General features: G+C 44.6%; 2 protein-coding genes and 1 pseudogene across 2 annotated transcripts; 1 reads left to right on the top strand and 2 right to left on the bottom strand.

The window, feature by feature from the left end:
• Positions 1-1,015: 1,015 nt before the first annotated feature.
• LOC122692173 (GTP-binding nuclear protein Ran-like) lies at positions 1,016-1,789 on the top strand. The gene has a single exon (XM_043899474.1). It carries the CDS (start codon positions 1,048-1,050, stop codon positions 1,696-1,698), a length of 651 nt encoding a protein of 216 aa, XP_043755409.1. The 5' UTR covers positions 1,016-1,047; the 3' UTR covers positions 1,699-1,789.
• Positions 1,790-4,662: 2,873 nt separating this feature from the next.
• On the bottom strand, positions 4,663-7,536 carry LOC122692784 (annotated as a pseudogene).
• Positions 7,537-8,048: 512 nt separating this feature from the next.
• LOC122692172 (very-long-chain 3-oxoacyl-CoA reductase-B-like) lies at positions 8,049-19,864 on the bottom strand. The gene is made up of 11 exons (XM_043899473.1): positions 19,617-19,864; positions 19,241-19,287; positions 15,107-15,182; positions 14,723-14,833; positions 14,485-14,552; positions 10,534-10,578; positions 10,272-10,306; positions 9,969-10,050; positions 9,405-9,470; positions 8,734-8,883; positions 8,049-8,544 (listed from the first exon to the last, which is right to left on the bottom strand). The coding sequence occupies exons 1-11, from the start codon at positions 19,774-19,776 to the stop codon at positions 8,437-8,439; spliced, it is 948 nt and encodes a 315-aa protein (XP_043755408.1). The 5' UTR covers positions 19,777-19,864; the 3' UTR covers positions 8,049-8,436.
• Positions 19,865-27,595: the final 7,731 nt, after the last annotated feature.

Raw genomic sequence — 27,595 nt, 5'->3', positions numbered from 1 at the left:
TTATGTGCATTGCTATCCAGTCTTGAAATCTGATAAAAACATGTCCAGAGTTTCTTATAAAGACAAGTGCAAATGCTCATTTACATTTTGCACATTAATAACAACAATGAAAATGACACAACAGTTACAGCTACATAAAAATATATACAAAGATTTGGAAATTCCATGGTGGTCCAGCAGTTAGGAGTCAGCACTTTCACTGCTGTGGACCCAGGTTTGATCCTTGGTATGGGAATTAAGATCCCACAAGCCATTTGGTGTGCCCTATATATATATGTAACTTTACCAACAAAGGTCTGTCTAGTCAAAGCTATGGTTTTTCCGGTAGTCATGTATGGATGTGAGAGTTGGGCCATAAAGGAAGCTGAGTGCCTAAGAACTGATGCTTTTGAACCGTGGTGCTGGAGAAAATTCTTAAGATCCCCTTGGACAGCAAGGAGATCAAACCAGTCAGTCCTAAAGGAAATCAACCCTGGAATATTCATTGGAAGGACTGATGCTGAAGCTGAAACTCCAATACTTTGGCCACCTGATGTGAAGAACTGAATGAGTATTCTTCATGAAAGACCCTGAAGCTGGGAAAGATTGAAGGCAGGAGGAGAAGGGGATGACAGAGGATGAGATGATTGGATGACATCACTGATTCGATGGACATGAGTTTGTGCAAGCTCTGGGAGTTGGTAGTGGACAGGGAAGCCTGGTGTATGTTGCAATTCATGGGGTCACAAAGAGTCGGATACTACTGAGTGACTGAACTGAACTGATATAATAAAAATATAATATATATTTATATGGATTCAAGGTAGACTTGATGTTATTTGGCTTATAAAACAGGTAGATACTACACAAAAAATGAGGATGTAATTTCCAGAAAAGTAATATGTCACTTTTCTTCTTAAAATTTAACAATAAAACTCCTGTCGTAATTACTAATTCATAGTCAAATCCTAGACTAATTCAAATTAGCCAGGGTTAGAGTTAAATATTTTGCATTAAAAAAATAAGGTGTGAGACGGGCGCGGAGACGCTTCTGGAAGTAACATCGCGATGGCTGCCCAAGGAGAACCCCAAGTTCAGTTCAAACTTGTTTTGGTTGGTGATGGTGGTACTGGAAAAACTACATTCGTGAAGCGTCATCTGACTGGTGAATTTGAGAAGAAGTATGTAGCTACCTTGGGTGTTGAGGTCCATCCTCTTGTGTTCCATACCAACAGAGGACCTATTAAGTTCAATGTATGGGATACAGCTGGTCAGGAGAAATTTGGTGGACTGAGAGATGGCTATTATATACAAGCTCAGTGTGCCATTATAATGTTTGACGTAACATCAAGAGTTACTTACAAGAATGTGCCTAACTGGCATAGAGATCTGGTACGAGTGTGTGAGAACATCCCAATTGTGTTGTGTGGCAACAAAGTGGATATTAAGGACAGAAAGGTTAAGGCAAAGTCAATTGTCTTCCACCGAAAGAAGAATCTTCAGTACTATGACATTTCTGCCAAAAGTAACTACAACTTTGAAAAGCCCTTCCTCTGGCTTGCTAGAAAATTGATTGGAGACCCTAACTTGGGGTTTGTCGCCATGCCTGCTCTTGCCCCACCAGAGGTGGTCATGGACCCAGCCTTGGCAGCACAGTACGAGCACGATTTAGAGGTTGCTCAGACAACTGCCCTCCCGCATGAAGATGATGACCTGTGAGAAAGTGAAGCTGGGGCCCAGCGTCAGAAGTCTAGTTTTATAGGCAACTGTCCTGTGATGTCAGTGGTGCAGCGTGTTTGCCACTTTATTATATAGCTAAGCAGAGCATGTGCTTAATCTTTGGATGCTGAAGGAGATGGATGGGCTTTGGAGTGAATGTGGCAGTTTAAAAAAAAAAAAATACCTTCATTTTTTGGACCTGCGTATTTAGGTGTTTTGGAACACAGTTGTTTCCTCCTTGAGTTTCAAATATAAGACTGCTATAGTCACATGACAATATTGAGAGGTGGAATCTTGTTTGTTACTGTCATTCCCATTCCTTTTCATTTAGAATCAGAATAAAGTTGTATTTCAAATATCTAAAAAAAAAAAAAAATAAGGTGTGCAATTTAATAAACATAATAGGGTTTCCTTGGTGACTCAGATGGTAAATTCGATAACATTTTGTCAAAATTATTTGAGAACTACTTATCCAAGTCCTTCTAGATCCTGGAAACACACTAGAAAAAGTGAATACTGAACAACTGATTCTTTGGAAAGCTGCACCCCTAGCCCTGGAAAACATCCTTTAGGGGCCCAGGGATCACACGCTAATGGGGGACTTCCCTGGTGGTCCAGCAGTTAAGAATCTGCCTGCTAATACAGGAGACACAGGTTCAATCCCTCGTCCAGGAAGATTCCACATTGCTGCAGGGCACCTAAGCCCATGTACCACAACTATTAAGCCTGTGCTCTAGAGCCCAGGAACCGCAACTACTGAAACCCCCACACCTACAGACTGTGCTCCACAACAAGAGAAGCCAACACAATGAGAAGCATCACACGGCAACTAGAGAAAGCCCTCACACAGCAACCAGCACAGCCAAATAAATAATTTTAAAAAAAAGAAGAGGGGGTTTGGGAAGGTCATATACACTCTGCTATGATCAAAACGGATAACCAACAAGGACTACTGAACAGGCACATGACATGAAACTCTACTCAATATAATACGCCAGTCTGGATGGGAGGGGGGTTGGGGGAGAATGAATACATGTGTACGTATGGCTGAGTTCCTTGCTGTTCATCTGAAACTATCACAACGTTGTTAATCAGCTATGTGTGTGTGCGTGTGTTAGTTGCTCAGCTGTGTCTGACTCTTTGCAACACCATGGACTGTAGCCCACCAGGCTCCTCTGTCCATGAAATTCTCCAGGCAAGAATACTGGAATGGGGTGCCATTCCCTTTTCCACAGGATCTTCCTGACCCAGGGATTGAACCTGGGGCGCCTGCATTGCAGGCAGATTCTTTACTATCTGAGCTGCCAGGGAAATCCATTAATCAGCTCTACCCTAATACAAGATAAAAGTTTAAAGTTTGAAAAAAAAAAGGAATTGCTTTATAAAAACCCTAATGGGAAGCTTACAAAGTAGCAATGATGCTGAGAACAAAGAGAGGGGAGTAATATACAGATGTTTCATTGATGTATATAGTTTAATTAAAAGGTATGAGGCGATATTACTGCGGTCTTGGAAAAGGTTTCAACTATTCCTAGGAGATCAATTAGACACTGAGAATGAACAATCCCATTAAGACCTCAGAAAGAACATCTCCCCTATTACCATGGTGTTATCTCACTAATAGGAAATTCAGTTTCTAACAACTCTTTTCTGTATTTTACTCTACTGGCTTGAGAAGCAGCTTCTTATTTTGAGAATTATATGACATAATATAATCATATATAATTTAGCTAATGGCCTAGAAAACAAAATGATAGTAATTTTAAAAAGGAGCAAGTACCTGTCTTGCTAGGTTGTGACACCAGGCTAAGAGGGTTTAGGGTTGGGGGTAAGTCGTGGGGGATAGTGAGGGGGCTCGGGTATAAATCTACCTCCATTCAAGGACAGGAAGGGCATGAGAAGGGTCTGGACAGCCCAGAATGGTCCTGGCACCTGGATGTACAGTTACCACGCTGGGTCAAAGACAGGCTGGTGCATCTCCTCTGCCCTAGATGCTATGGGACCCAACTCCTGCTCAACATTAAACTGGGAACATAAGCATCTCAAAGCATACTGGCCAAAAACAGATTATTCACCCTCATGGTATAAAGCCTAGAAGAAGACATTTGATTATTTTAAAAAGTGGGCTAGAAAATGATGAAGTTTCTCCTTACTTCATCTGAAAAACCCAAAGAACAAATATGTTAAAAATTCTGGGACTTGTCAATGTATGACAAAACCCATTGCAATGTTGTGAAGTAATTAGCCTCCAACTAATAAAAATAAATGAAAAAAAAAAAAAAATTCTGGGACTTCCCTGGTGGTCCAGGAGTTAAGACTTCCTGCTTCCACTGCAGGAGGCAAGGGTTTGATCCCTTATCAGGGAACTAAGATCCACACCCTCAGGCCACATGGTGCGGCCAAAAACAAAAAACAAAAACAAAAAAACTATGACTATTAACATGTTTAGAAGGCATTTAAAACATTTGTTTGCAATCCAACTCAAATATATTTGCAACTACATTTTGGATAACTGTTTTAAAAAAATCCCGTTTGATTTTGATGCAAGTTTTCTTGTAACTCAGTGATATTTACTACTTACAAGGGCTGAATGTTTTGAAAAACAGAGCCCCAACTTTCTGCAAAACATCCTGAAAGTGCTTTTATCATAGAAATGGGGCGGAGCTAATGATCTGCTCTTTCACTGACAACATCCTGTAGTTATTTAAGTAACACATCATCATTTTCTTGATGGTGATTCTACACCATCAATAGCCATTGCTTGCTTCTTTTATATTTTTTGGCCAAGGCATGTAAGACCTTAGTTCTCCAACCAGGGATGGAAATGGTGTCCCCTGCATTGGAGGCAGAGTCTTAATTGCTGACCACCAGGGAAGTCCCTATCGCCCATTTCTTGGTTCTCTACTCACCTTGCCTTATCACGTTGTTGACATCTTTCAAACTCTTAGAGTCGCTGCACTGAATTTAGACAGCAGAGCACTCCTTGGCGTAAGGACTGACCCATTCATGGAAACTCATAACAGTGATATCAGTAATCGATCCAGCATCATTTGCTGGATTGTATGCAATGTCTCTGGTCGTTAACAGAAGACTCTGTCTGGGTGAAATTGATATATTTTCAGCGGTAATCCTTGAAGAAGGAGCAAATTTCAATTTTTGCCCCTCTGTTATGATCTTGTCCTTAAGCATTTCCTTTGGGGGGAGTCTTCCCCAAAAAGTCTCTTAGCACTCCCAGCCATAGGAGAACTGTAGCGTTCATGGACAGAAATTGGAGACAACAGTTCCCTACCCTTTTGAAGACTTCCACTGTCAGTCCAAATTTCTCTGACCCTTGGATTCTTTACAGGAGACACTGGCATCATGGGAAAGATGTCCCTATACATTTCTCCCACCTCCTGTTTCAAAATTATTTGGGAATATAACTTCTTCACAGGTAGGAACTTTGCAGAAGCATGGAGAGCCTCCCACAGTGCAAATCATGACTCCATACTAAATTTTCTAAAATCTGTTCTTCGATGCTGTTCAGGCATTTCACCACGTCTCTGGAGACTCCCTCTTCTGAGCAGATCACCACCTCTATCAGTTCAGTTCAGTCGCTCAGTCGTGTCCGACTCTTTGTGACCCCATGGACTGCAGCATGCCAGGCTTCCCCGTCCATCACCAACTCCCGGAGCTTGCTCAAACTCATGTCCATCAAATTGGTGATACCATCCAACCATCTCATCCTCTGTCATCCCCTTCTCCTCCTGCCTTCAATCTTTCCCCGAGTCAGGGTCTTTTTTAATGAGTCAGTTCTCCGCATCAGGTGGCCAAAATACTGGAGTTTCAGCTTCAGCATCAGTCCTTCCAAAGGACTGATTTCCTTTAGGACTGACTGGTTTGATCTCCTTGCAGTTCAAGGGACTCCCAAGAATCTTCTCCAACACCACAGTTCAAAAGCATCAATTCTTAGGCGCTCAGCTTCCTTTATGGTCCAACTCTCACATCCATACATGATTACTGGAAAAACCATAGCTTTGACTAGATAGACCTTTGTCAGCAAAGTAATGTCTTTGCTTTTTAATATATGCTGTCTAGGTTTGTCATAGTTTTTCTTCCAAGGAGCAAGCATCCTTTAATTTCATGGCTGCAGTCACCATCTGCAGTGATTTTGGAGCCTAAGAAAATAGTCTGTCACTGTTTCCACTGTCACTCCACCACCTCTATAACCTTATAAAAATAAAATGGCCACAGATTAAAAACTTCAGTAATCCAGGGAAAAGTATGAAGTGAGCTATAGGCAAAGAGGACAATTTCCAAGCAACAGGCCATCAAGGAATGATGAAATATATATATCCTGCTCTAAAATAACTGACATGTCTATTCCATGAAGTCTTTGTGTTGCCTGAACCATTGTGGTTTCTAATATTTTATAATACAAAATTTCTGCAAGCTCCTGTTTGTTTATGGCAAAGTCTATGCAAGATTCTGGCTGTTCATCTGTTGATTGAGTATAGTGTTGGCAGAGTCTCTCTATTTTCATTATGTTTTCCCTAGGATTACACAAACAAGACTCAAAAATATTTATAAGTTGATTACTTGGTACATTTTTCAATCCAGCCACAATACTCTGTAATCAGCTCACACTTTGAGTGACTGAAGAAGCAACAGGAGTTAATGACTGCTGCTTTTTCTCTTAAATACTGCTGTCCTGTCAGTGGGGTAGAAGGTATAAATAATGTTTGTTTGTTTCAAAGTTTTGTTGAAGGTTACACTCCACAGTAGTCTGGGTTGTCAGTTTCCCGAACAGGGCATCACCAGCAAACTTTGCAGGTGTCAATTTCCTCTTCTGCATGTGTTCCCCAAGAGCTTCTCATCATAACCACCAACAGTTAAAACATATTCTTCACACTCCGTGTTGACTGTTCTGCTATTGTTAGTAAACTGGAAAGGCCCAGGAGGCATTCTCTCCTTTAAAATCTTCCTGTCAAATAGTTTTGAAACATACGGCTTAAAGTAGCGCTCCTTTATCCCTCTGGCTATAGTTCACACAGCACAGCAGTGATGCAGCAAGTCTACACAGAAGCTCTAAAATCAGCAGTATGAAAATCAGGATGGTAAACCTTTGAAGATGAATTCAAGGAGTCTCGTCTATTTGGGCATATGTCACTGGCGAAAATCAGATCCAAGCAGCACAGAAGGAAATGATAAGAGTTTACTAAATCATCTCCAATCATATGAAAATTATCCTCAGTATAAACAAAGTGTCCAAAAGAAATTAAAAAGCTCCTTAACACATCAAGGAATCCTCTGCTTCCTGCTTCGTGGTAACTTTGGTGGCTGTTCATATGGACTTTGAAACACATCTTTAAAAATTGACTCAAAAAAAAATTTTTTTAATTGGCTCAAATTTTTTGAAAATTACAGTAGACACCTCAAAATTGTGTTTGGCTTAATTTCCTCCTAAGGTACAGTTTCCAACTGTGGGGATAATGCTTTTGAGGCAGGCGACGGATAATGAACAAGCCGACCAGTGTGTAACTTCCTCCAGGCTGTAGATGTCCTGGATGGCTGCGGAGTCAGCTTGTGCGCCCTCGTCCAGGTTCAGCTCCCGACACAAGGCCTGCAGCGCCTCCGAGATCGCGCGACCACCGCCACCTGCCTCAGCGTGGCTCCCGTCCTTGTTCGTCTTCCTTCCACTGAGCGCTACCCACAACCACCCGCACCAAAGCGCATGAAACTCCTAAGTCGCAGCACGACGGCTCTTCGATGGTCTACATCCGCGCTTCCCCTCAAAAAAGTCCGTTTCTTCCCCAGGGTTCCGAGCCTGTCCTTCACCAGAAATGTGATAAAAAGCATATCATCTTAAGTGACTTCTAAATCTGCTTAAGTCGTTTTATTTATAAATTTAATTTTATTGCTCCTGGATTTCTCCCAACATTTTATTATGGAAAATTTCAAACATGCAGGGAAGTTGAAAGAGATGTACATGTGTCTGTTACTAACATTTTGCCACACTTGTCTAACCGTATTTATATTCACTCTATCCATCTAACTTTTCAATGCATTTCAAAGTAGATTGCAGACATCAGTACACTTTTCCTAAATAATTCAGCCTGTATGTCATTAACTACAGTTCAATAATTTTTTTTGCTGCTTTTAATTTTCAGTATTAATAATAAAAGATTCTCCCACTTCCAAGATGGAAAGAAATTCATTCATGGATTCTTCTAGTTGATGTGTTTCCACTTTCACACAGCGATTTAGGGATTTCTAATTCATTTGGAGTTTATGCAGGTACATGGTGTGAGAACTAAATCCAACTTTATACATAAATGTATATATATATATATATACATACACAGGGGATCTCTGTTTTAAAAGTATTTTTATTGAGATTTAATTCACATACCATAAAATTCACCCTTTTTAATTGTGTACAATTTAGTGGGCTTAAGTATTTCACAAAGTTGTGCAGCCATCATTGCTCAAGCTATATTTATACATATGTATGTGTGTGTGTGTATTTGGTTTCCTCCAAATGTCTATCTAGTCTTAGCGGCACATATTAAGAGCTCCATCTTTCTGCCAGAGATTTGAGATGCTGCAGTTGTCACTAATGTCCGGGTATTTGGGAGACCAATTCCGTTTCACTGGCCTGTTTGTCAGGTGGGAGTTCTCCCTAACAACGGTTCCGATTTAGGACTCTGATAAGGGGCGGGGTCGACAGACGTGCGGTCACGCCTTCAGGGCCTTTAGTCAAGTTCTTTCAGAAAGGAACCCTGCTACATTACATCTCTCCAACAGAGAAAATCCCCTAGGACTGGCAAAAAGCGAACTGGGCAGGAGCATGGTCAGCAGGAAATCCTGGGAAGGAGAGGTACCAAGGATCAAGACACGCCCCATTCTTGAGTCCCTCCTCTCCTCTCCCGGCTCCCCAGCCCGGGCTGGGGGCCCTCCCCTTCTCTGTCCGTCTCCCCCCTTCTGAGGACTAGTGGACCCACACCAGGGGCTGTCCCATCAGATCGCACCCTAGGACTGCCCCCAGGAAAGCACCTGCACGGCGTGGCTGAGGCACCCGGTGGTTTCGGAAGTGAGGCCAAGCGTGTCCAATGCTTGCCGAGCGAAGTCTTCGGCGCTCACCATGAGCAGTCCCTTTTTCAAGGGGTAGGTCATATTTGTTTCAACCAAAAAGGGGCTCACTGTCTGCAGGTAAGAAAGGGGTCAAGATAAGAACTCCCTTCCCTCCCAAGCCTAAGCACCAGGGCCCTCTCCAAGAATCCCTGAATCCCACCCCTCTTGCGGACCACGCCCCCAGATAGCTCTGACCACGCCTCTCGGGCCACGCCCCCTCGAGAACCCACCCCTTGCGACTTTCGCGCCACGGAAGCTTTTTTCAAAAAAGGTTCTTCCTACCTTCTTCCCTCTTTCTCTCTTTTCCTTCCTTCCTCCCTTCTCTCTCCCTCTTTTTTTCCCTTACCCCCCTCCCTTCCCTTCCTTCCTTTCTTAAATTTTACTGAAGTATAGTTGATGTACATCCACCGAAGCTCTTTGAGACTGAGTCGCGGTCCTCGTTCAGACCTCACCGCCACCTCATTCCGAGCCCGCCGCTGCTCCTAGGAGCCTCCACTGAATCCAAGCTCCTCCTCCCTCAGAGCCCACCCCCCCCACCCTCGAGAGTTGCCACTCCTGTCCCTCTCGAGCTCCTTCCCTCCGGAGTCAGGCACCTGCACGATGACACCTTTGGAGCGGTACTCTGTGCCCACGGCCACGGAGAAGCTTCGCACAAAGGCCTGCGGAGAAGGAGAGGAGGGTCCCAGGACCACGAGCTTTCCGCGTGGAGTCCTCCAGCCCGCCCCCTGTCCCGGCATGCCGTCCCGGATCCTAGAACATTCCCCGCTCCCTCCCGGAGGGGCCCCTCCCTCACGGCTCAAGTTCTCACCTTAACACCCGAAAGTTTCTTTGCTCTAAGCCCTCCTTTTGTTCCCATGCACTCACTCTCCATTCCAGCTGCGCCAGTCTCTGTGTATTCCCTGACCTCCTCCCACCTCACCGGTTCTCGAAATCCTAGCTTTCTTTTCTCTTAGAAAAAGAACACAGAATCTGACTTGCCCACTGGACTGTGCCCCAGATATCTGACCTATTAATAGCCTCAGACTCTGGTGAAACATCACACACACACACACAAACACACACACAGACACACACACACACACACACACACACGCATTTGGGTCTTTTCCGCCATAACCTTCAGGGCCAGAATTAAGGGCTACTGTGGGTCTGGGTACCTTGGTAGCCGCATACACTGCTAAATATGGGTACGGCTTCCTGTCAGCTATTGAAGATATGTTGATGATGATGCCTTTGCCCCTGCAGGAGGAAGCATTAATTGGAAAGCAGTCACTGCCAATGGGGAAGAGAGGGTCTCAGGGATTTACCCACCTCCCCACCCTTTAGTCTCTGTGCTAATCAGAAAGATCAGAGAACTAGGGAAGAGTTGGAAATGTGAATGGGAGAGCTGGGGAATAGAAATAGCCAGAGGCTGGATGGGGAAAGATCCAGAGTGAAAGACAAAAGAGACTGCCTCTTACCTGCTAACCATTTGGGGCAGGAGGATTCTAGTCATCTGCAGGAGGAATGAAGAGGATCCTGTCTTTCCTTCTTTCCTCTGCTTTCACCTGCCCAGACTCCTGCCCCCTCCTCAAGTTCCCTCCTATCCCCCTACTTTCCATCAGGGACTATTCCACTAGCACTTCCTCCATGCCAAGTCCAGTACTGGGGGATATTGAGGACCACCCAGAGTGGTCAGAGCTCCGCTGACACTGAACCCAGTCCCTCCTAGCCCTGACTCACCTGGGCCACAGACATCATGTTGCAGTTAATAATATCCTGGAGTTTCTAGGGGAAGAAAATGGAACCCATCAGTCCTTTCTTTCACCACAACTCTGCCACAACTCCCATATTTTCTAGCTTACTTTTCTTTTAATGTGGAACACAGTTTTTAAAAGTTACATCTACTAGAATTTAAATACACATAAACCTCGATGCATCGACTCCCCTTCTGGAAGTGTATTCCTTTCTAAGATACTCACATATGTGGGGAATGCATATGTCCAAAAATACACATTATAACACAATTTGTAGTCAGATATGCCAGGAAACATCCTGAATATCCATCAATACTGGGATGACTAAATAAACACTGGGTAGCCCATGGATAGACCCCTGAACAACAAGTAAAAAGAATGGATCAGCTAATTATTCTGATTAAAATGATCCCCAAGATACATGCCTACTTGTGAAACATAAAGAACAATAGGCTGCCGCCATTTGGATAAAAATTACATATACATCCTTCTGTAGGCATAGAGAGAAAAACCTATCACTATTTTAAACTGGGGAGCACTTTTGGGGAATAAGACTGAAGGGAGAAAGAAGATTTTCACCTTCATTTCATAAACTTCTCTCTTTGGATTTTCTGATCAATAAACTTTTTATAAATGCATACCATATACATACCAAAGTACACAAATCTTAGAGTAAAAACTGAACACAAATCTTTAGCTTCTACCCACATAAAGGAAGTATTGGGACTTCCCTGGTGGTCCAATGGCTAAGTCTCTACACTTGCAATACAGGGGGCCAGGTTCCATCCCTGGTCAGGGAACTAGGACCCACAGGCCAAACTAAAAGATCCCACAGCTGCAACTAAGACCCAGCACAGCCAAATAAATAAATAAAATAAATATTTTTTAAAAGATTCAAAGCAATTGCTATTAAAATCCCAGTAGCATTTTTTGCAGAAAGAAAAATCCTGCCCCAAATTCATATGGAATCTCAAGGGACCCTGATATTAGCCAGACTAATCTTGCATCCATCATTTCCACTTCTGGGTATATGCCCAAATGAATTAAAAGCAGGTACCCAACACTGCTGTATTTAAAATGGATAACCAACAAGGACCTATCGTATAGCATATGGAACTCTGTTCAATGTTACGTGCCAGCTTGAATGGGAGGGGATTTTGGGGGAGAATAGATACATGTATATGTAGGGCTGAGTCCCTTCACTGTCCACCTGAAATTACCACAACATTGCTAATCGGCTATACCCCAATACAAAAGAAAAAGTTTAAAGTTTGGGGAATAAAAAGCAGGTACCCAAACAGATATTGGTACCTCAATAGTTCATAGAAGCATTATTCACAACAGCCAATAGGTGGAAACAATCCAAGTGTCTGTCAACAGATGAAGACATAAAGGGTGATATATATTAATACGTATGATGGAATATTATTCAGCCTTAAAAACGAAGAAAATTGGGACTCAGGCTGTGACATGGATGGACCCTGAAAATACTATGCTAAGCGAAACAAACAAGAAGAATAAATGCGGTATGACTCCACTTACATGAGGCACCTAGAATAGTCAAATTCATAGAGACAGAATGGTGGTTTCCAGGATCTGCAGGTAGTTAGGAATTGGGGGTTACTGTTCAACAGGTAGAGAGCTGAAAAAGTTCTGGAGATGGATGGAGGTGATTGTTTCACACCAATCTGAGTGTACACAATACCACTGGACTGCACACACAAGAGTCAAAATGACAAAATTTAAGTTATATATATTTGCCATAACTTAAAAAAAAGAAAAGAATGAAGTTCTGATATTTGCTAACAACACAGATGAAGTTGAAAACATTATGCTAACTGAAATAAGCCAGACACCAAAGGAAAACTATTCTGTGATTTCTCCTGTATGAGGTATCTAGAATTAGCAAGCTCATAGACACAGAAAGTAGAAATAGATGCTACCAGGGAATAGGGAAGAATGTGGAGATACTGCCTACTAGGACCTGTTTAACTTACAGGTCCTGTATTTAACTTATACTGCTTAATGAGTTTCTGTTCGGGATGATGGAAAAGTTTTGGAAATACACAGTGGTGATAGCTGTACTACACTGTGAATGTATTCAATGCCACTGAGTTGCACACTTTAAAATGGTTAAAATGGCAAGTTTTATGTTATATATGTCACAATTTTTAAAAAATTTATGCTGATATTTCTATTACCCTGGCTCCATGTGGACCTTGTTACATTATCTATTATTTCTCTTGTGTTCAATCATGAATTTTCTTCTAATATTCCTGGTTATATTTTTTGAGCACTGGATATTTAATATTTAAAAAATTGAACTGCTAATTTGAGTCTCTGGACTACATCGTTTTTCTCTAAAAATGGTTTGGTTTTGCGTCTGCCAGGTAGCTAAACTAGGGGGTGCTAAAATATCACATCCACATAATCCCAATGGAATTAAGATCATCTGAAAATTGGCTTCAGTTCCTATGAAACCTGCTGCTGTGCTGTGCTTAGTCGCTCAGTCATGCCCAGGTATTTGCAACCCCCGGACTGTAGCCCACCAGGCTCCTCTGTCCATGGGATTCTTCAGGCAAGAATACTGGAGTGGGTTGCCATGCCCTCTTCCAGGGCCTATGAAACCTACTTTACCCTAACTCCTGGATTACAGTGTTCAGGATTCCAACCTAAAACCTGAGATATTTTCCAAAGCTTTGTGCTATGTTATTTGTTGCAGCTCCAACACTATCCACGTGGAAGGGAAATGTTGCTTCAAATGTCAGATTTCACCTCTCTTGAATTCTCTCTTCCCTCAAATCTTGATGTGACAATTCCTCATTGCCCTAGTAGGTTGATGTCTTCAAACCATTATTTTAAAACGGTTTTATCCAGCTCTCCTACTCCTTCTCATTTGCAGGGTTAGTCTTCAGTCACAACTTCCTCTAATACCAGAGGCAGAATACCCAGGCTGATTCTCCTTGCATTTTCTAAAATGAGCCTATGCCTTCTTTTTTTTTTTTTTTCCGACTTCTATTGTCAGAGGTTAATTTTTATTGGAGCATAATTGCTTTACAATGTTGTGTTAATTTCTGCTGTACCAGGAAGTGAAGCAGCTCTGTGTATATATATATCCCCTCCCTCCTGGACCTCCCTCCCACTCCCTTACGCATTTCTTTTGAAATAATATTTAGAATGTATTTATTTATTTTTTTGTGTGTAGCAAAGTTTTAGTAATGTGAAAAAGGGACAGGGAAAGCTTCTGACATAGACATCAGAAGGGGGATGGAAAATGCCCCCACTCCCTAGTCTTATCAAGGCCTTAGGTACTTTTACCAGGCTCACTCCCACAACATACCTCTTTAAACTAACATGGTTAGAAAAAGAACTAACAAGAGAGAATTTAAAAGCCATCTTGATCTCCTGTTTTGTCTATGTCTAATAATAATAGCCCTCATTTATGGAGCACACAACTTAGGTTTACATGCATTATATTGTCTTATCAGCTGATATGGTCTTATCAGCTCTACAAGGTCAGCAAAAAATATTGATTCCCATTTTATAGATATGAGACTGAGGCGCTGACTTTCCTACGTGGCTCATTCCCCGCCCCCTACTCTTTTTTTTGGCCACACTGTCGGCTCTGTGGGATCTTATTTCCCTGACCAGGGGCAGAACCCACGCCCCGCTTCAATGGAAGCACGGAGTCTTAACCACTGGACCGCCAAGGAAGTCCCTCATTTCTCCAGAAAGTCAGCACCGGAGAATATAAAACGGGCAGGACCAGATTCAGTGTAGACAGTGGTTCTGGTTGAGCACTGCAGAAGGGCGCCCCATGGAAGGAGAGCACAGATTCCTAGCTCTCGAAACACTTAATCAGGCTAGTGTACTGCGCGGGGTTTTCCAACAGAGGGAGCAGTGTAAGGCGGAGGTCCCGCGGACGTGTGTTACTCACTTTGGCGACGTCCTCACAGTCGAGCAGTTTACTCAAGTGGGGTGCATATTTTTGGCCCACGTTGTTTACTGAACGAGAGGGGACAAAGTGCTTGTCTCACTCCCACAGTCCCAGGGACACCGGGCGGGGGCAAAGGGGAGTGTCTGCCAGAGAGGGCGGCCAGGAGAGTGTTCCGGGGTCGGGGTGAGCCCCGGGGCGGTTGAGAGCAGCGCTCCTCCCAACGGGCACGGCGACATACCCAATACTCCGATCTCCAGGTCCTTCAGTCCTGCCTCAATGGTCTCGTAGATCTCCAAGCCCCCGGTAAAATCCACCTGAATCACTCGTGTGCTTTTGCCGTAAAGCCGCTCTGGGAAGTATGGGAGGGGTTGGGGGGGGGGGGGCCGAGGGGCGTAGGCGGAGTGGGAGCCAGGCTCTTGGCTGTAACTCATCTCTGCCTGCACCTCACTCCGGTGTCCCCAGGCCCTTACCCGGTCCTTCGGAGGCCCCAGAGGCAGCGGGAGCTTGCTCCGCGCACCCTCCTCGACCACGCCCCGACCACGCCCCCGACCACGCCCCGTCAAACCTCAGCCCTTGAGCCAGGAGGGCTGCGTTTCCCAGCTCCCTCCTTTCCTATACTCACCTATCTCCTTTGCCTCGTGCTTCAACTTGCTCAGGTCTCGACTGATGAGGACGACGTTCAGACCTCTCCGGGCGAGCTGCAGGAAATGCATTCGTTTATTTATTCACGAAAGCCACAAATATTTACTGTGTGCTACGCTGTTGTAGGCGCTGCCGATGCAGAGGTGAACAAAAGAGAAATAAGGGAAGTTGGCCCTCGCATGCATTCTGGAGCATGCATTCTGGGGTCAGAGTATTCCAGGCAGGAGGAATACCAAGTGCAGAGGCCCTTGCACAAAGGCTGGCTAGCTTAAAGGACAGCATACAGTCCAGGGTGCACTGAATGAAGTATTCTTGCCTGGGAAATCCCATGGACAGAGGGGCCTGGAGAGCTACAGTACATGGGGTCACAAGAGAGTCGGACATGACTTAGTGACTAAACAACAACTAGCCTCCCCTGCCTTTGTGCCTACTCAGGGACATCGCTGCAGCTTTCGCCCATCTTCCCCCTGCATCACGATCTCTCTTTTCTGGATGATTCCCATTCAACATGCAGACCTGCCAGAAGGTCTTCTCTGTTCAGGTGTTGCCCCATTTCTCATCACGCTACCCCACTTTACTCAACATTCTAAGAACTGCTTACCCTGGCTCTCTCCCAAGCCCACTTGTACCCACTCCAGTTGGACTCCCACCCCTACTGTGCCACCCAAACCACTCTGGTCAACAGTAACTTCCACGATGGTAAACCCAGTGCTGTTCTCAGCACCTCGAAGCAGTAGCTGACACGTTCATCACCCCTCCTCCAGGCAACATTCTTTTCCTGGCTTCCAAGACATCTCTTCCAACCTTGGTTTCCCTCCTGCTCCGGCTCAGTTCTTGTGCCTCATCTTCTGTGCTTCTTAACTTTGAGTGCTCCAGGGAGCACTTTGGGGTGATTCAGACTGTGCTCCCCTTCTCCATCCACACCCACTACCATGGGCATCTCATCTAGTACTGGGACTTTATTTTTTTAATATTATGTATTTATTTATTTTTGGCTGTGCTGGGTCTTCATCGTTGTGTGGGCTTTTCTCTAGTGGTGGCAGGTGGGGGCTACTATCTAGTTGCAGTGCTCGGGTTTCTCTTCGTGGTGGCTTCTCTTGTTGGAGAGCATGGGCTGTAGGCGCATGGGCCTCAGTAGTTGCAGGATATGGGCTCATTACTTGTGGCTCCCAGGCTCTAGGGCACAGGCTCAGTAGTTGTGGAACATGGACTTAGCTGCTCCTCAGCACGTGAGATCTTCCCAGACCAGGGATCAAACTCATGTCTCCTGCACTAGCAAATGGATTCTTTACCGCTGGACCACCAGGGAGGCCCCCTAGTCTTAGGACTTTAAATGGCATTGCTATGATGATGATGCTTCAATTTCTGTCTCCACCCATTCTGAACTCCAGAATGGCATTTCCAACTTCTGGAACTTCATAACTTGGATACCTAACTGGTATCTCAAATGTGTGTGTTAGTCACTCAGCCGTGTCCAGCTCTTTGCAACCCCATGGACTATAGCCTGCCAGGCTCCTCTGTCCATGGGATTTCCCAGGCAAGAATACTGGAGGTTGCCATTTCCTATTCCAGGGGATCTTCCCGACCCAGGGATCAAACCTGGGTCTCCCACATTGTGGGCAGACTCTTTATCATCTGAGCCACCAAGGAAGATAGAATGCCCAAAATGTCAAACTTAGAATGTCGAAAACTAGACTCCTTTCCACTTTCCCCAAACCTGGTCCTCCCCTCAGTTCAACTCCATTGCAGTAATGGCAGCTCCATTCTTTGAGGTATTCTGGTCACAAATCCTATAAGTAATCTATTTTATGAGGTCAACATTATCTTAATAGCAAAAATCAAACAAAGATGACAAGAAAACTACAAACTAATATCCCTCATAAACTTAGACACAAAAATTCTCAGTGAAATATGAGTAAATCAAGTCCAGCAATACAGAAAAAGGATAAGAGGTAATGCTCAAGCTGGGGTTTATTGCAGGAATGCAGGGTCAGTTCAACCTTTGCAAAATCAATTGATATAATTTACCATATAATCAGACTAAAGAAGGAAAACCATATGATCACGTCAACAGACAGAAAAAATACTTGACAAAAGTCAACTATCCATGATAAAAAAAAAAAAAACTCTTAGCAACCTAGGTATAGAAAGGGCCTCTCTTGACCTTATAAAGATCATATAAATACATACACACACACATACATGAATTTTAAAAACCTAACATTATGCTGAATAGTTGAAAACTGAATGCTTTTCCTCTAAGAACAGGAACAAAGCAAGGATGTTACCTCTTACCACTTCTCTAAATGTCCTATTTAATTTCCTGGGCAGTACAATAAGGCAGAGAAAAGAAATAAAATATATGCAGATTGGAAAGAAGAAATAACATTGTCTCTGTACACGGATGACATGTCTGTCTACATAGAAAATCTCAAGAAATCTACAAAATGGTTACAAGAACTAAGTGGGTTTAGCAAATTTTCAGTTTATATAAGGTCAGAGGTTTGGAGTCATACTCTATATCCAATCTTTAGAATAAATCTTATCAGTACAAGCCTTCCTTTATAGCTCAGTTGGTTAAAAAAAAAAAAAATCCACCTGTAATGCAGGAGACCCTGATTCGATTCCTGGGTTGGGAAGATCTGCTGGAGAAGGGATATGCTACCCACTCCAGTATTCTTGGGCTTCCCTTGTGGCTTAACTGGTAAAGAATCCATGAGTACTAACGTCAAAATCAATCCAAAATTTGGGACTTCTCTGGTGGCCCAGTGGCTAAGACTCTGTGCTCCCAATGCAGGGGGCCCAGGTTTGATTCCTGGTCAGGGAACTAGATCTCTTATGCCACAACTAAAAGATGCAGCATGCTGCAAGGAAGATCAAAGATTCCCTGTGTCACAACTAAGACCTGGCGCAGCCAAAATAAATGAGTCGATAATTCAATAAAACCAAAATGCAAGTACTTCTCATGCCATGATGCTATCACACTTGGATGAGTCATCAAGATCTCTTGCTTGGATTTTGCAAGAGCCTGCATAAGCAGGATCTCTCTGCTTGCATCCTCACCCCCTATAGTATCATACCCCTCTTCAGAACCCATCTCACTCAGTAGATGTTAAAGTCTCCACAATAACCTACCAGATTCCCCATGATCTGTCCGGAAATTGCATTTCTGCCCTCATGTCCTACTGCTCCTCTCTCCCTGTGACTCTGATACAATCACAGCAGGCCTTTTCCTGCTTCTCCAACAAGTGATGCTCCCTACCTCAGGGCCTTTGCACTGGCAATTTCTTCTCCTTGGAAATTCCTTCTCCCAGTTATTCACAAGACTCCATCCCTCATCTCCTTCTCTTTGCTCAATGCTGCCTTCTCAGTGACATATTTGATTACCCTATATAAAAATTGGAACCTGCACATCCCCAGGGCTACCTCTTCTCCTTTCTTGATTTATTTTTCTCTTTAACTCTTTTTTAAATTTTAAATCTATTTTTTTCTTTTCTTTTATGGCCACACTGTGTGGCTTGTGGGATCTTAGTTCCCCGACAGGGACCAGAGATGGAATCCTTGCCCCCTGCAGTGGAAGCACAGTCTTAACCACTAGATCACCACAGAAGTCCCTCTCTTTAACTCTTATAACCATTTGATGGGTTTCCCTGGTGGCTCAAGCAGTAGAGAAAACACCTGCAGTGCAGGAGACCTGGGTTCAATCCTGGGTCAGGAAGATCCCCTGGAGAAGGAAGTGGCAACTATTCCAGTACTGGACACACTATACATTTCATTTGTTTATCTTACACCTATCTCCCTTCACTACAATATAAGCTCTGAGAAGACAAAGTCTTTTGATTTTTTTAAAAAAACCTATTTTGTTTACTGTTGTACCCCCTAGCATCTAGAAGATGCCTGGTGCATGGAGGTGCTATATAAATATGTTTTGAATGAATAAATCAGAAGAAGCCCAGTGCAGACACCTGCCCCCACCCTGGCGAGCAGAGGAAAGGCTCCCTGGAGAGGATGTCTGCGGGAACCAGAGAGAGCACACCATTCTCAGTCTGATAGAGTTAGCTGACAACAAGGCAAACAGAAGCCCTCCCACCACCCACCCCAAGCCCTGGCTCACCTCACGTGCGTAAGCCTTGCCGATGCCGCTGGTGGCTCCTGTCACCACTAGAAAGGAGAGGAGGAAAGGGCAGGAGGGGATCCCCACCCTATCCTACCCCCGTCATCCACTCCATGTCCCTCTTGTCCCTTTTTGCACCTTGTCTGGAAACCGCCCTCACTGAGACCCAACCCTCCTGGTTTTCGTCCTCCTCTTTCATCGGCGAGGGGCTCTGACACCTCGGACAGGTTGGAGGACTTCATACAAATCCAGCCTTCACCTGTGATGCTTCCAGGGGTCCCTGGCGTCTGCCCTGACTGGGGGCCCTCACCGGTCATCTGCCCGTGTTCCTGCTGCCCCGCCTCTACCTGCTTAGCGCAGAGCCCTCCTTTCTTACCTGCCCAGGCCCCGTGCGCCCGGAGCCAATGGTTGCTCCGGCGTACCTGGGGCAGCAAGTAAACATAGACTGTGGAGCCCACAGCCCAGGTCGCCCACAGCAGCAGGAACAGGGCTGTAACCGCTCCCAGCACTCTCAGAGCATCCCACTCCGACTCCATCACAACCCCAACCAACAGATCACCCGACCTAGGACCAAGGGGGTTTTTCCGGGGGCGGCTATAAGAAGCCTGGCCTGCCCGAGCCGCGTTAGCCCCGCCCACACTGCCAGTCAAGCATTCCACCCCGCCCCTCTCTCTAGCTACGCCCAATGGGGTTTAGTCTAACCAACAGCCACGCCCATGGGCTTAGCACCGCCCCTTGATGGGTCCGCACCTGAGTTCAAAGTCCACTCCCAAGGCCGGCAGAGCCTCCATACATCCAGCCCCCACTCAACCCACAAAACTGGGCAAAGGGTACCCACAGATGACCTCCATTTGGGTCACTGAACTCAATCTCGCTGTTGGTGAGTGAAAGCCAGAACTTAAACGAGTGACCAATCACGTGGTTGTTCAGGCGCCAAGTTGTGTCCGACCGGGGGGGTTTTGTCAACACACAGTTTGCTAGAAGAATCTCACCTACAACTTATCTGCCCGGGGCGAGGGGTGGGGGGCGCCGTATAAAAGCCAGAGGCCTTACAATGGCTCTATGTGACCTTTGTCCTCACTTCTCCTTTGCAAATTCTGGGTTTTTTCACTTGTTCTTCGCATTTATTATTGATTAATTTGTTGTTCAGTCCCGAAGTTGTGTCTAACTCTTTGCCAACCCATGGACCAAAGCATGCTAGGCTTCTCTGTCCTCCACTATCTACTGGAGTTTGATCAGATTCATGTCCACTGAGTTGGTGATGCTATCCAACCATCTCATCCTCTGTTGCCTCCTTCTCCTTTTGCCTTCAATCTTTCCCAGCATCAGGGTCTTTTCCAGTGAGTCAGCTCTCTGCATCAGGTGGCCAAAGTACTAGAGTTTCAGCTTTAGAAACAGTTCTTCCAACGAATATTCAGGATCAATTTCCTTAAGAATTGACAGGTTTGATCTCCTTGCAGTCCAAGGAACTCTCAGGAGTCTTCTCCAGCGCCACAGTTTGAAAGCAATTATTTCACACTAATAAATTGTAATTATCATCTAATAATTATGGCTATTCTTTAATAACATAAATTATAGTTATTATTTATAATAATAAATAGTATTATTATTTAATAATAGGCTTCCCTGGTAGGTCAGACAGTAAAGAATCCGCCTGCAATGCAGGAGACCTGGTTCGATCCCTAGGTTGGGAAGATCCCCTGGAGAAAGGAATAGTTACCCACTCCAGTATTCTTGCCTGGAGAATCCCATGGACAGAGGAGCCGAGCAGTCTACAGTCCATGGGTTTCAAAGAGTCGGACATGATTGCTGCGGTAAAATAAATATACATAACATAAGTTTTACCATTTTAATCCTTTTAAAGTTTAGATATAATTCAGTGACATTAGGTGCACTCACAAGATTGTGCAACTGTCACCACACCCTAGAGCTATTTCATCACCTCTGATAAAAAGAAGAAAACGGGTCCCAAATGGAGTCAGTTGTGCTAACCCTCAGGTCAACAAAACAAGATTTAATAACTAACTTAATGGTAGTTTCAACCCCACCAGAACATAACCTTTAGCTATTCAACCTAGGATCGCCTGATTGGTACTAGTGAGGTTTGCTGCTGTTCAGTTGCCAAGTCGAGTCCGATTCTCCGCAACCCTGTGGACTGCAGCACGTCAGGCTTCTCTGTCCCTCACCATCTCCCGGAGTTGGCCCAGGTTCATGTCCAATAAATCAGCAATGCTAGTGAGGTAATCCACCCAATAAGCCCTTCCATCCCCTTAGGAGGATAGCCTTGACTCAAACAATGAATTTCTTTGCTGAAAAGATCCTTTTTTCAGCTCCATTTCTGCCTTTAACAACTTCCCTTTTCTACAGCTGAGTGGAGATCCTTTCTATGGCTAGATGGGATGTAACCTGATGCATGAATCATTGAATAAAGCCAATTTGATCTTTAAATTTACCGAGTTGGGACTTTGTGTTATTTAACAGATTTGGTGGCGGCAGCAGGACAAAGGAGATTTCTGATGGCTTTGGAGACAACAGGAAATATAGGTGTGGCACCCGTGAACCCTTTGAGCTGACTGTCTTTCTGGCCATTTCCGAGGACCCTGGGTGAGTTCTTCTTGGTTCTGAGTTCTGTTCTATTTGCGTCACGTTCCTGACCTAGTCAGCTTTCCAGTTAGTTTTCCCATTTGTCTGGAATCACTAGTTCCATGTCGGGAACAGCTGGTGACCACTGCAGTTTCCCATTTGTCTGGAAGGAGCCTGCAATTCTCATTCTTTGGAGTCTGCTGGTTCAGTCCTTTCCCTAGTCCCAAGTTCCATGTTGGGAATTGGTCATGGTGTATACAGAACCTTTTCTGGGCCAGGATGCAGTAACATCTCTTGGTTATCACCAATATATTAAGGTACATGTGTTTGCTTGTCTTGTTTTGAATCCATGAGGGCTGTTGCTAACTGGGACCTCAGAGGTCAAAAACTGCAAAAATTGATGGGTCTGGATGGAACAAGAACAGAGTTATGACAAGAAGGAATATAAATCCTAGCAGCACAAGACACTATTACTGAATTTAAGCAATCCCTCCAATGTTGACTTTATTCTTATAGGATCCATGAGAAAATGTTTTCTGTGAGACTGAATCCATGTTCTTACAATGACAAGCAATCTTATTGTCTAGTACTACTCTGGCTAATGAAGTTAGGGCTTTTTGCTGGTAGGTTATGGCTTAAACCTGATCTTTTATGTTCTTTACAATCTGTCCTTGATATAGAAGAGAAAGAATTACAACAAAAATTCTCTAGTTTAACAGAGGTGCCCCCAAATCTATGGGTTATTTCTCTCTCTCTTTTTCTTTTCTTTTTTTTTTTTGCATTTTAAGCTTTATTTATGAAACAGTGAGATGTTCTCTTTTATATTAGCATTTAATACTTACGATAATTGGTCTGTTTACTGTAACTTGCCTTCATAACTAAACCATTTTTGTTGTTTAGTCGCTAAGTTATGTCCGAGTCTTGTGACACCATGGAATGTAGTCCGCCAGGCTCCTCTGTTGCACAGGAATTTCCCAGGCAAGAATACTGAATCTATGGGCTATTTCTAATCCTGACTTTGGGAAAGCAAAAAGTGCAGAGCCGGTAAAATTTCTGACATATGTGGTTAGACCTCTTTCTAAACTGCCTCAGTATTCATTAAAGCCTGAATCCATACAAGGCCTCACACCAACAATAGACAATCTAATCACCAAGGTTAATCATTTCCTGTACAAGTGCCTATAACACTGATCTGGATGATTAGAAAACCTAATGAGGACTTCCCTGGTGGTCCAGTGGTTAAGAATCTGCCTGCCAGTGTGGGAGACACAGATTTGATCTCTGGTCCAGGAAGATCCCACGTGTCATGGGGCAACTAAGCCCGTGGGCCACACCTGCTGAGCCCCCCTCTCTAGAGCCTGTGAGCTGCAACAAGAGAAGCTGCTGCTGCTAAGTCGCTTCAGTCTGTCCACCAGGCTCCGCCATCCCTGGGATTCTCCAGGCAGGAACACTGGAGTGGGTTGCCATTTCCTTCTCCAACAAGAGAAGCTACCACACCACAGCTAGAGAGTGGCCCCAGCTCACCATTGCCAGAGCCTGCGCATAGCAGTGAGGACCCAGCACAGGGGGAAAAAAAATCTAATGGTTGGGAAGCTGTTTATAAGAGTTATTCCCCGATTCCCAGTTGTTTCAAACACAAACATTCTTTTATCACTAATTCCACCAGGCTCAAAGTGGTTCACTCCTGTAGTTCTTTGCTTGGCTTTCTCCCCCGAGCATCCCTGTGGACCCCAACCGCCAACATCTATTTGCCTTTATTTGAAACAATCAACAATATACTTGGACATTCATGTGCCGAGGGTCCACGGAGACCCCTTCTTATTTCTCCCAAGTGCTCCACCAAGGTCTGAGCACCCTCCACTTCCCCAGGAAATCGACCCTCTTACAATATATAGATGAATTCTTGCTGTGCTCAGTTCCCCAAGAGGCGTCCAGAAACGATTCTATTTATTTGCTGCAATGGTTAGTTGAAAAGAGACATGAAGTCTCTAATGCAACATAACAACTATCTCTAGACACTGTTTATTACCGAAGTGCTGAAGGAATCCAATTGTCTCCCAAACAGATTAAGGTAACCCAAGAATTTCCTTGACCCACAACTAGGCAACAGCTTGGTGGATTTCTAATCCTGGCTGGCTACTGCAGATCGTAATTTTCCCCTCTATAAATTTACTAAGGGCTTCCTAGGTGGCGCCAGTGGTAAAGAACCCGCCTGCCAATGTAGGAGATGCAAGAGACGCGGGGTTTGAACCACTGGGTCGGCATGATTTCCCTGGAGGCGGAAATGGCAACCCACTCCAGTATTCTTGTCTGGAGAATTCTATGGATTGAGAAGCCTGGTGGGCTACAGTCAATGGCATCACGAAGAATCAGGCACAGCTGAGCAACTGCCACTTTCATACTTTCATCGCCTTTTACAGCACACAAGTGGATTCAGTGGCTAGTGCCTACCCCAACTATAAGGCTATAACTAAAACTGTGCTCCACGAGGTTAACAGAAATTGGTGACTAACAAATTCTTGAGCTGGTCTTACAGAACAGCAACTAAGGAAACACCTTGTTTAAAAAAAATAAACAAAATCTCCACTTGTAACTTGCCTTCACTGACCAAGCTTGCCTTTTTTTTTTTTTTTCATGCCTTAACCACCCCTATAGATAACACCACTGACCTATGGGTCACTATAGTCATGGGGGCTTAAGCTGTTTTTCAGGAACTTGGAGTCAGTTCTTGTCCTGTCCGAGTCAGTTGAGACTGATTGGGACGACCGGCCGTAAAACTGGGCCTGCACAAGTGTCCAACAGATGCCCTTTTGACATCAGAGGGGCAAAAACTCCAGTCTCGGAGTGCGCGGTGTGTGCTCAGCTGTGTTCGACTCTTCGCGACTGTTTCCCTTCAGGCTTCTCTCTCCATGGGATTCTCTAGATAAGAATACTGGAGTGTGTTGCCATTTCCTCCTCCAGGGGATCTTCCCAACCCAAGGATCAAACCCTCCTCTCCTGCGTCTCCTGCATTGCAGGTGGATTCTTTACCGCTGGGCCATTGGGGAAGCCCCTCAGCTTGCACTAAAGCACCTCCATTTTTTAACATGCATCTCATGAAGAATTATGTATTAATAATTAGCATCTCATGTATTAATAATTCAGAGACATCTGTGCAGAATGCCAGTTACTTCACCTTTTCCCCTACCTCCAATCTCCTTTCCCCACGCTTATGACCACCTTAACTTTTTCACCCACAGATATTCCAAGTTCCTCACCTATGGGGGAGCAGGATTTATGGATTTGAGGTCTCGTTTGGCTGCTTTGTGAATAAACTTTCTGTTGCAAACCTTAGTGTCTCGGCCTTTGGCTTGCTTCACTGTGGGCAAATGAACCTGGTTCAGTAACAAATTAGGTGAGCCATACCGGAGATAAAGGTCCAGATGGACTTTGCTGGTGATTCGTTGGCTCCTGAGTCTGTGGACAAGTCTGAGCAGCTGACTGGTCCCTTTGTTTTAGGGTCTGTCCCCTGGATATCCCTCACCACGGTGCCACTGAATTCAGAGCTCAGTTGTTTTTTTTTTTTGCAGTAGAGATGTCTTTTGGCAGCAAGAAACCTTGTTAAAATATACTTGTGCCAGGGACTTCCCTGGTGGTACAGGGGTAAAGAATCCACTTGCCAGTGCAGTGTTCGCTGGTTCGATCCTTGGTCCAGGAAGATGCCACATGTCGTAGGGCAACTAAGCTGGTGTGCCACAAGTACTGAAGCCCGTGCACCCTAGAACCTGTGCTCCACGAGAAGAGAAGCCAGCGCCATGAGAAGCTTGCACACTGCAAACTTAGTGTAGCCCCTGCTTGCTGCAACGAGGCTTCCCTGGTAGCACTAGTGGTAAAGAATCGGCCGGCCAATGCAGGAGCCATAGGAGACCTGGGTTTGATCCCTGGGTCGGGAAGATCCCCTGGAAGAGGGCCTGGGAACCCACTCCAGTATTCTTGCTTGGAGAATCCCATGGACAGAGGAGCCTGGCGGGCTATAGTCCATAGGATCACAAAGAGTAGGACATGGCTGAAGTGACTTAGCATGTTGCATCTAGAGAATGTCTGTGCGCAGCAACAAAGACCCAGTTCAGCCAAAAATAAATTAAAAAAAGAAAAACTAAAAGCTTGTTATTAGGTTTAAAAAAAACTCTGCCTTCCAATGCAGGGGACTTGGGTTTTATCCCTGGTCAGGGAACTAAGATCCCACATGCCATGAGGCCACCAAGCCTGTGCATTGCAACTAGAGAAAACCCAAGAGCTGCCAAAAAAAAAAAAAAAAAAAATGACCAGTTCATATTTTAGCTAAATATGAAACCCTTTCTTCTCTTTACTCTGGCATTGGCCTAGCGAGATAATGCCCTCATCATATTTCCCAGGCCATTGCTAAGTGGAGCAACCTTTCAGACTGCTGAATTTGTCATCAAAAACTCACCTGTCCATGATTCGAGAGATCCCCGCTGATCCTTCCTGTGACCCACTTCTCTTCTATCCACAATGTCGTTGCAAACCATGATTGACTCCCCTTAGAAGTCTCAGCTGTTATGGCCAGAATATCCAGTGCCTTGTCTTTTCCTCTCTCTTGTTATGCCTGTGCTTACCCAATTACACAGGAATATCTACGTAACCCACAGGAGGACATTGCAAGCCATTCTAATATTCTTGCCTGGAGAATCCCAAGGACAGAGGAATCTGGTGGGCTACAGTCCATAGGGCCACAGAGTCGGACACAACTGAAGTGACTTAACACACACACACACACACCTATGTAAATCTTTGTACACTTGCACCCGCCACCTACTCATGATTATCTAGATCAGATCTACTCCCACTCACTAAACATTCTCACCAGCAGCTCCCATCTTTGCAAGGGATTTAAAATGACTCTGTTGCAGGCTAGATTTTCTTCCCGTATGCACTAAAAACCTAACTGACCTCTGGCTTGAATGGGTAAACACAGCCATGCCTTTGAATGGATCTATTTATAGTACCCGCATAAGGGGAATGGTCTGTCCTGCAACAAGTTTTGTCTTTGTCTGTAATGGTTATCATTCTCGTAGGGTGTGTGAATGCCTAGATGACTGGTGTACAGCTGGGTAATTCCTCTTAGATTATCTAACTGTGCCCCTAACTTTGTGGACAAAGGAATGAAGACATTTCATTGATTGAATCCCCTTGACCTACACTGTCTAGTAAGAAAGGAACTATCAGGAGGCATTCATGATTCAAGGTTCACGTCCTTTGGCAGGGCCCTACTTTTCCAGTTAGGATTAACTGTAAATGGGAACATGACTTCACACATCTTAACTCTTGAAGATACTGTAATCTCCATTGCTAAGACCACAGCTGCCCAACAAAGGTCCTTAGACCCTGGTCAAAGTTGTTCCCGGTAACAGGACAGTCCTTGATTATCTTTTAGCTGAGTGAGGCGGTGTCTGTGGCCAACACCACCTGTTGTACCTGGGTTAACACTTTGGGGAAGCTGAAACTCAGGTACGTAAGATCATCGAGGAGGCCACCTGGCTTAAGAAGATCACTCTCTGGGCTTCCCAGGTGGCTCAGTGGTAAAGAATCTGCCACTAATGCACGAGACACAGGTTTGATCCCTGGTCTGGGAAGATCCCACATGCTTCAGAGCAACTGAGTCCATGTGCCAAAACTATCGACCCTACACTTTAGAGGTGGGGAACCCCAACTATTGAAGCCCATGCACCCTAGAGCCCATGCTTAGCAACAAGAGAAGCCCGTGCATTGCAA

This window comes from Cervus elaphus, chromosome 4 (assembly GCF_910594005.1).
Source record: "Cervus elaphus chromosome 4, mCerEla1.1, whole genome shotgun sequence".
In the NCBI taxonomy this organism is placed as follows: domain Eukaryota; kingdom Metazoa; phylum Chordata; class Mammalia; order Artiodactyla; family Cervidae; genus Cervus; species Cervus elaphus.
Note: the sequence above shows the minus strand (reverse complement) of the source record. Positions and strands in the feature narration are given on the sequence as shown.

Bases quoted from the DNA above. Each gene is read 5' to 3' on its own strand.
- LOC122692172 (XM_043899473.1), bottom strand. From the start codon at position 19,776: ATGGAGTCGGAGTGGGATGCTCTGAGAGTGCTGGGAGCGGTTACAGCC. The intron at 10,307-10,533 runs GTGAGTCAGGGC...TTCCTCCTGCAG, and splicing joins ACATGATGTCTGTGGCCCAG to ATGACTAGAATCCTCCTGCC. The intron at 8,884-9,404 runs GTGCCTGACTCC...TCTTACCTGCAG, and splicing joins CCAAAGGTGTCATCGTGCAG to ACAGTGAGCCCCTTTTTGGT.
- LOC122692173 (XM_043899474.1), top strand. From the start codon at position 1,048: ATGGCTGCCCAAGGAGAACCCCAAGTTCAGTTCAAACTTGTTTTGGTT.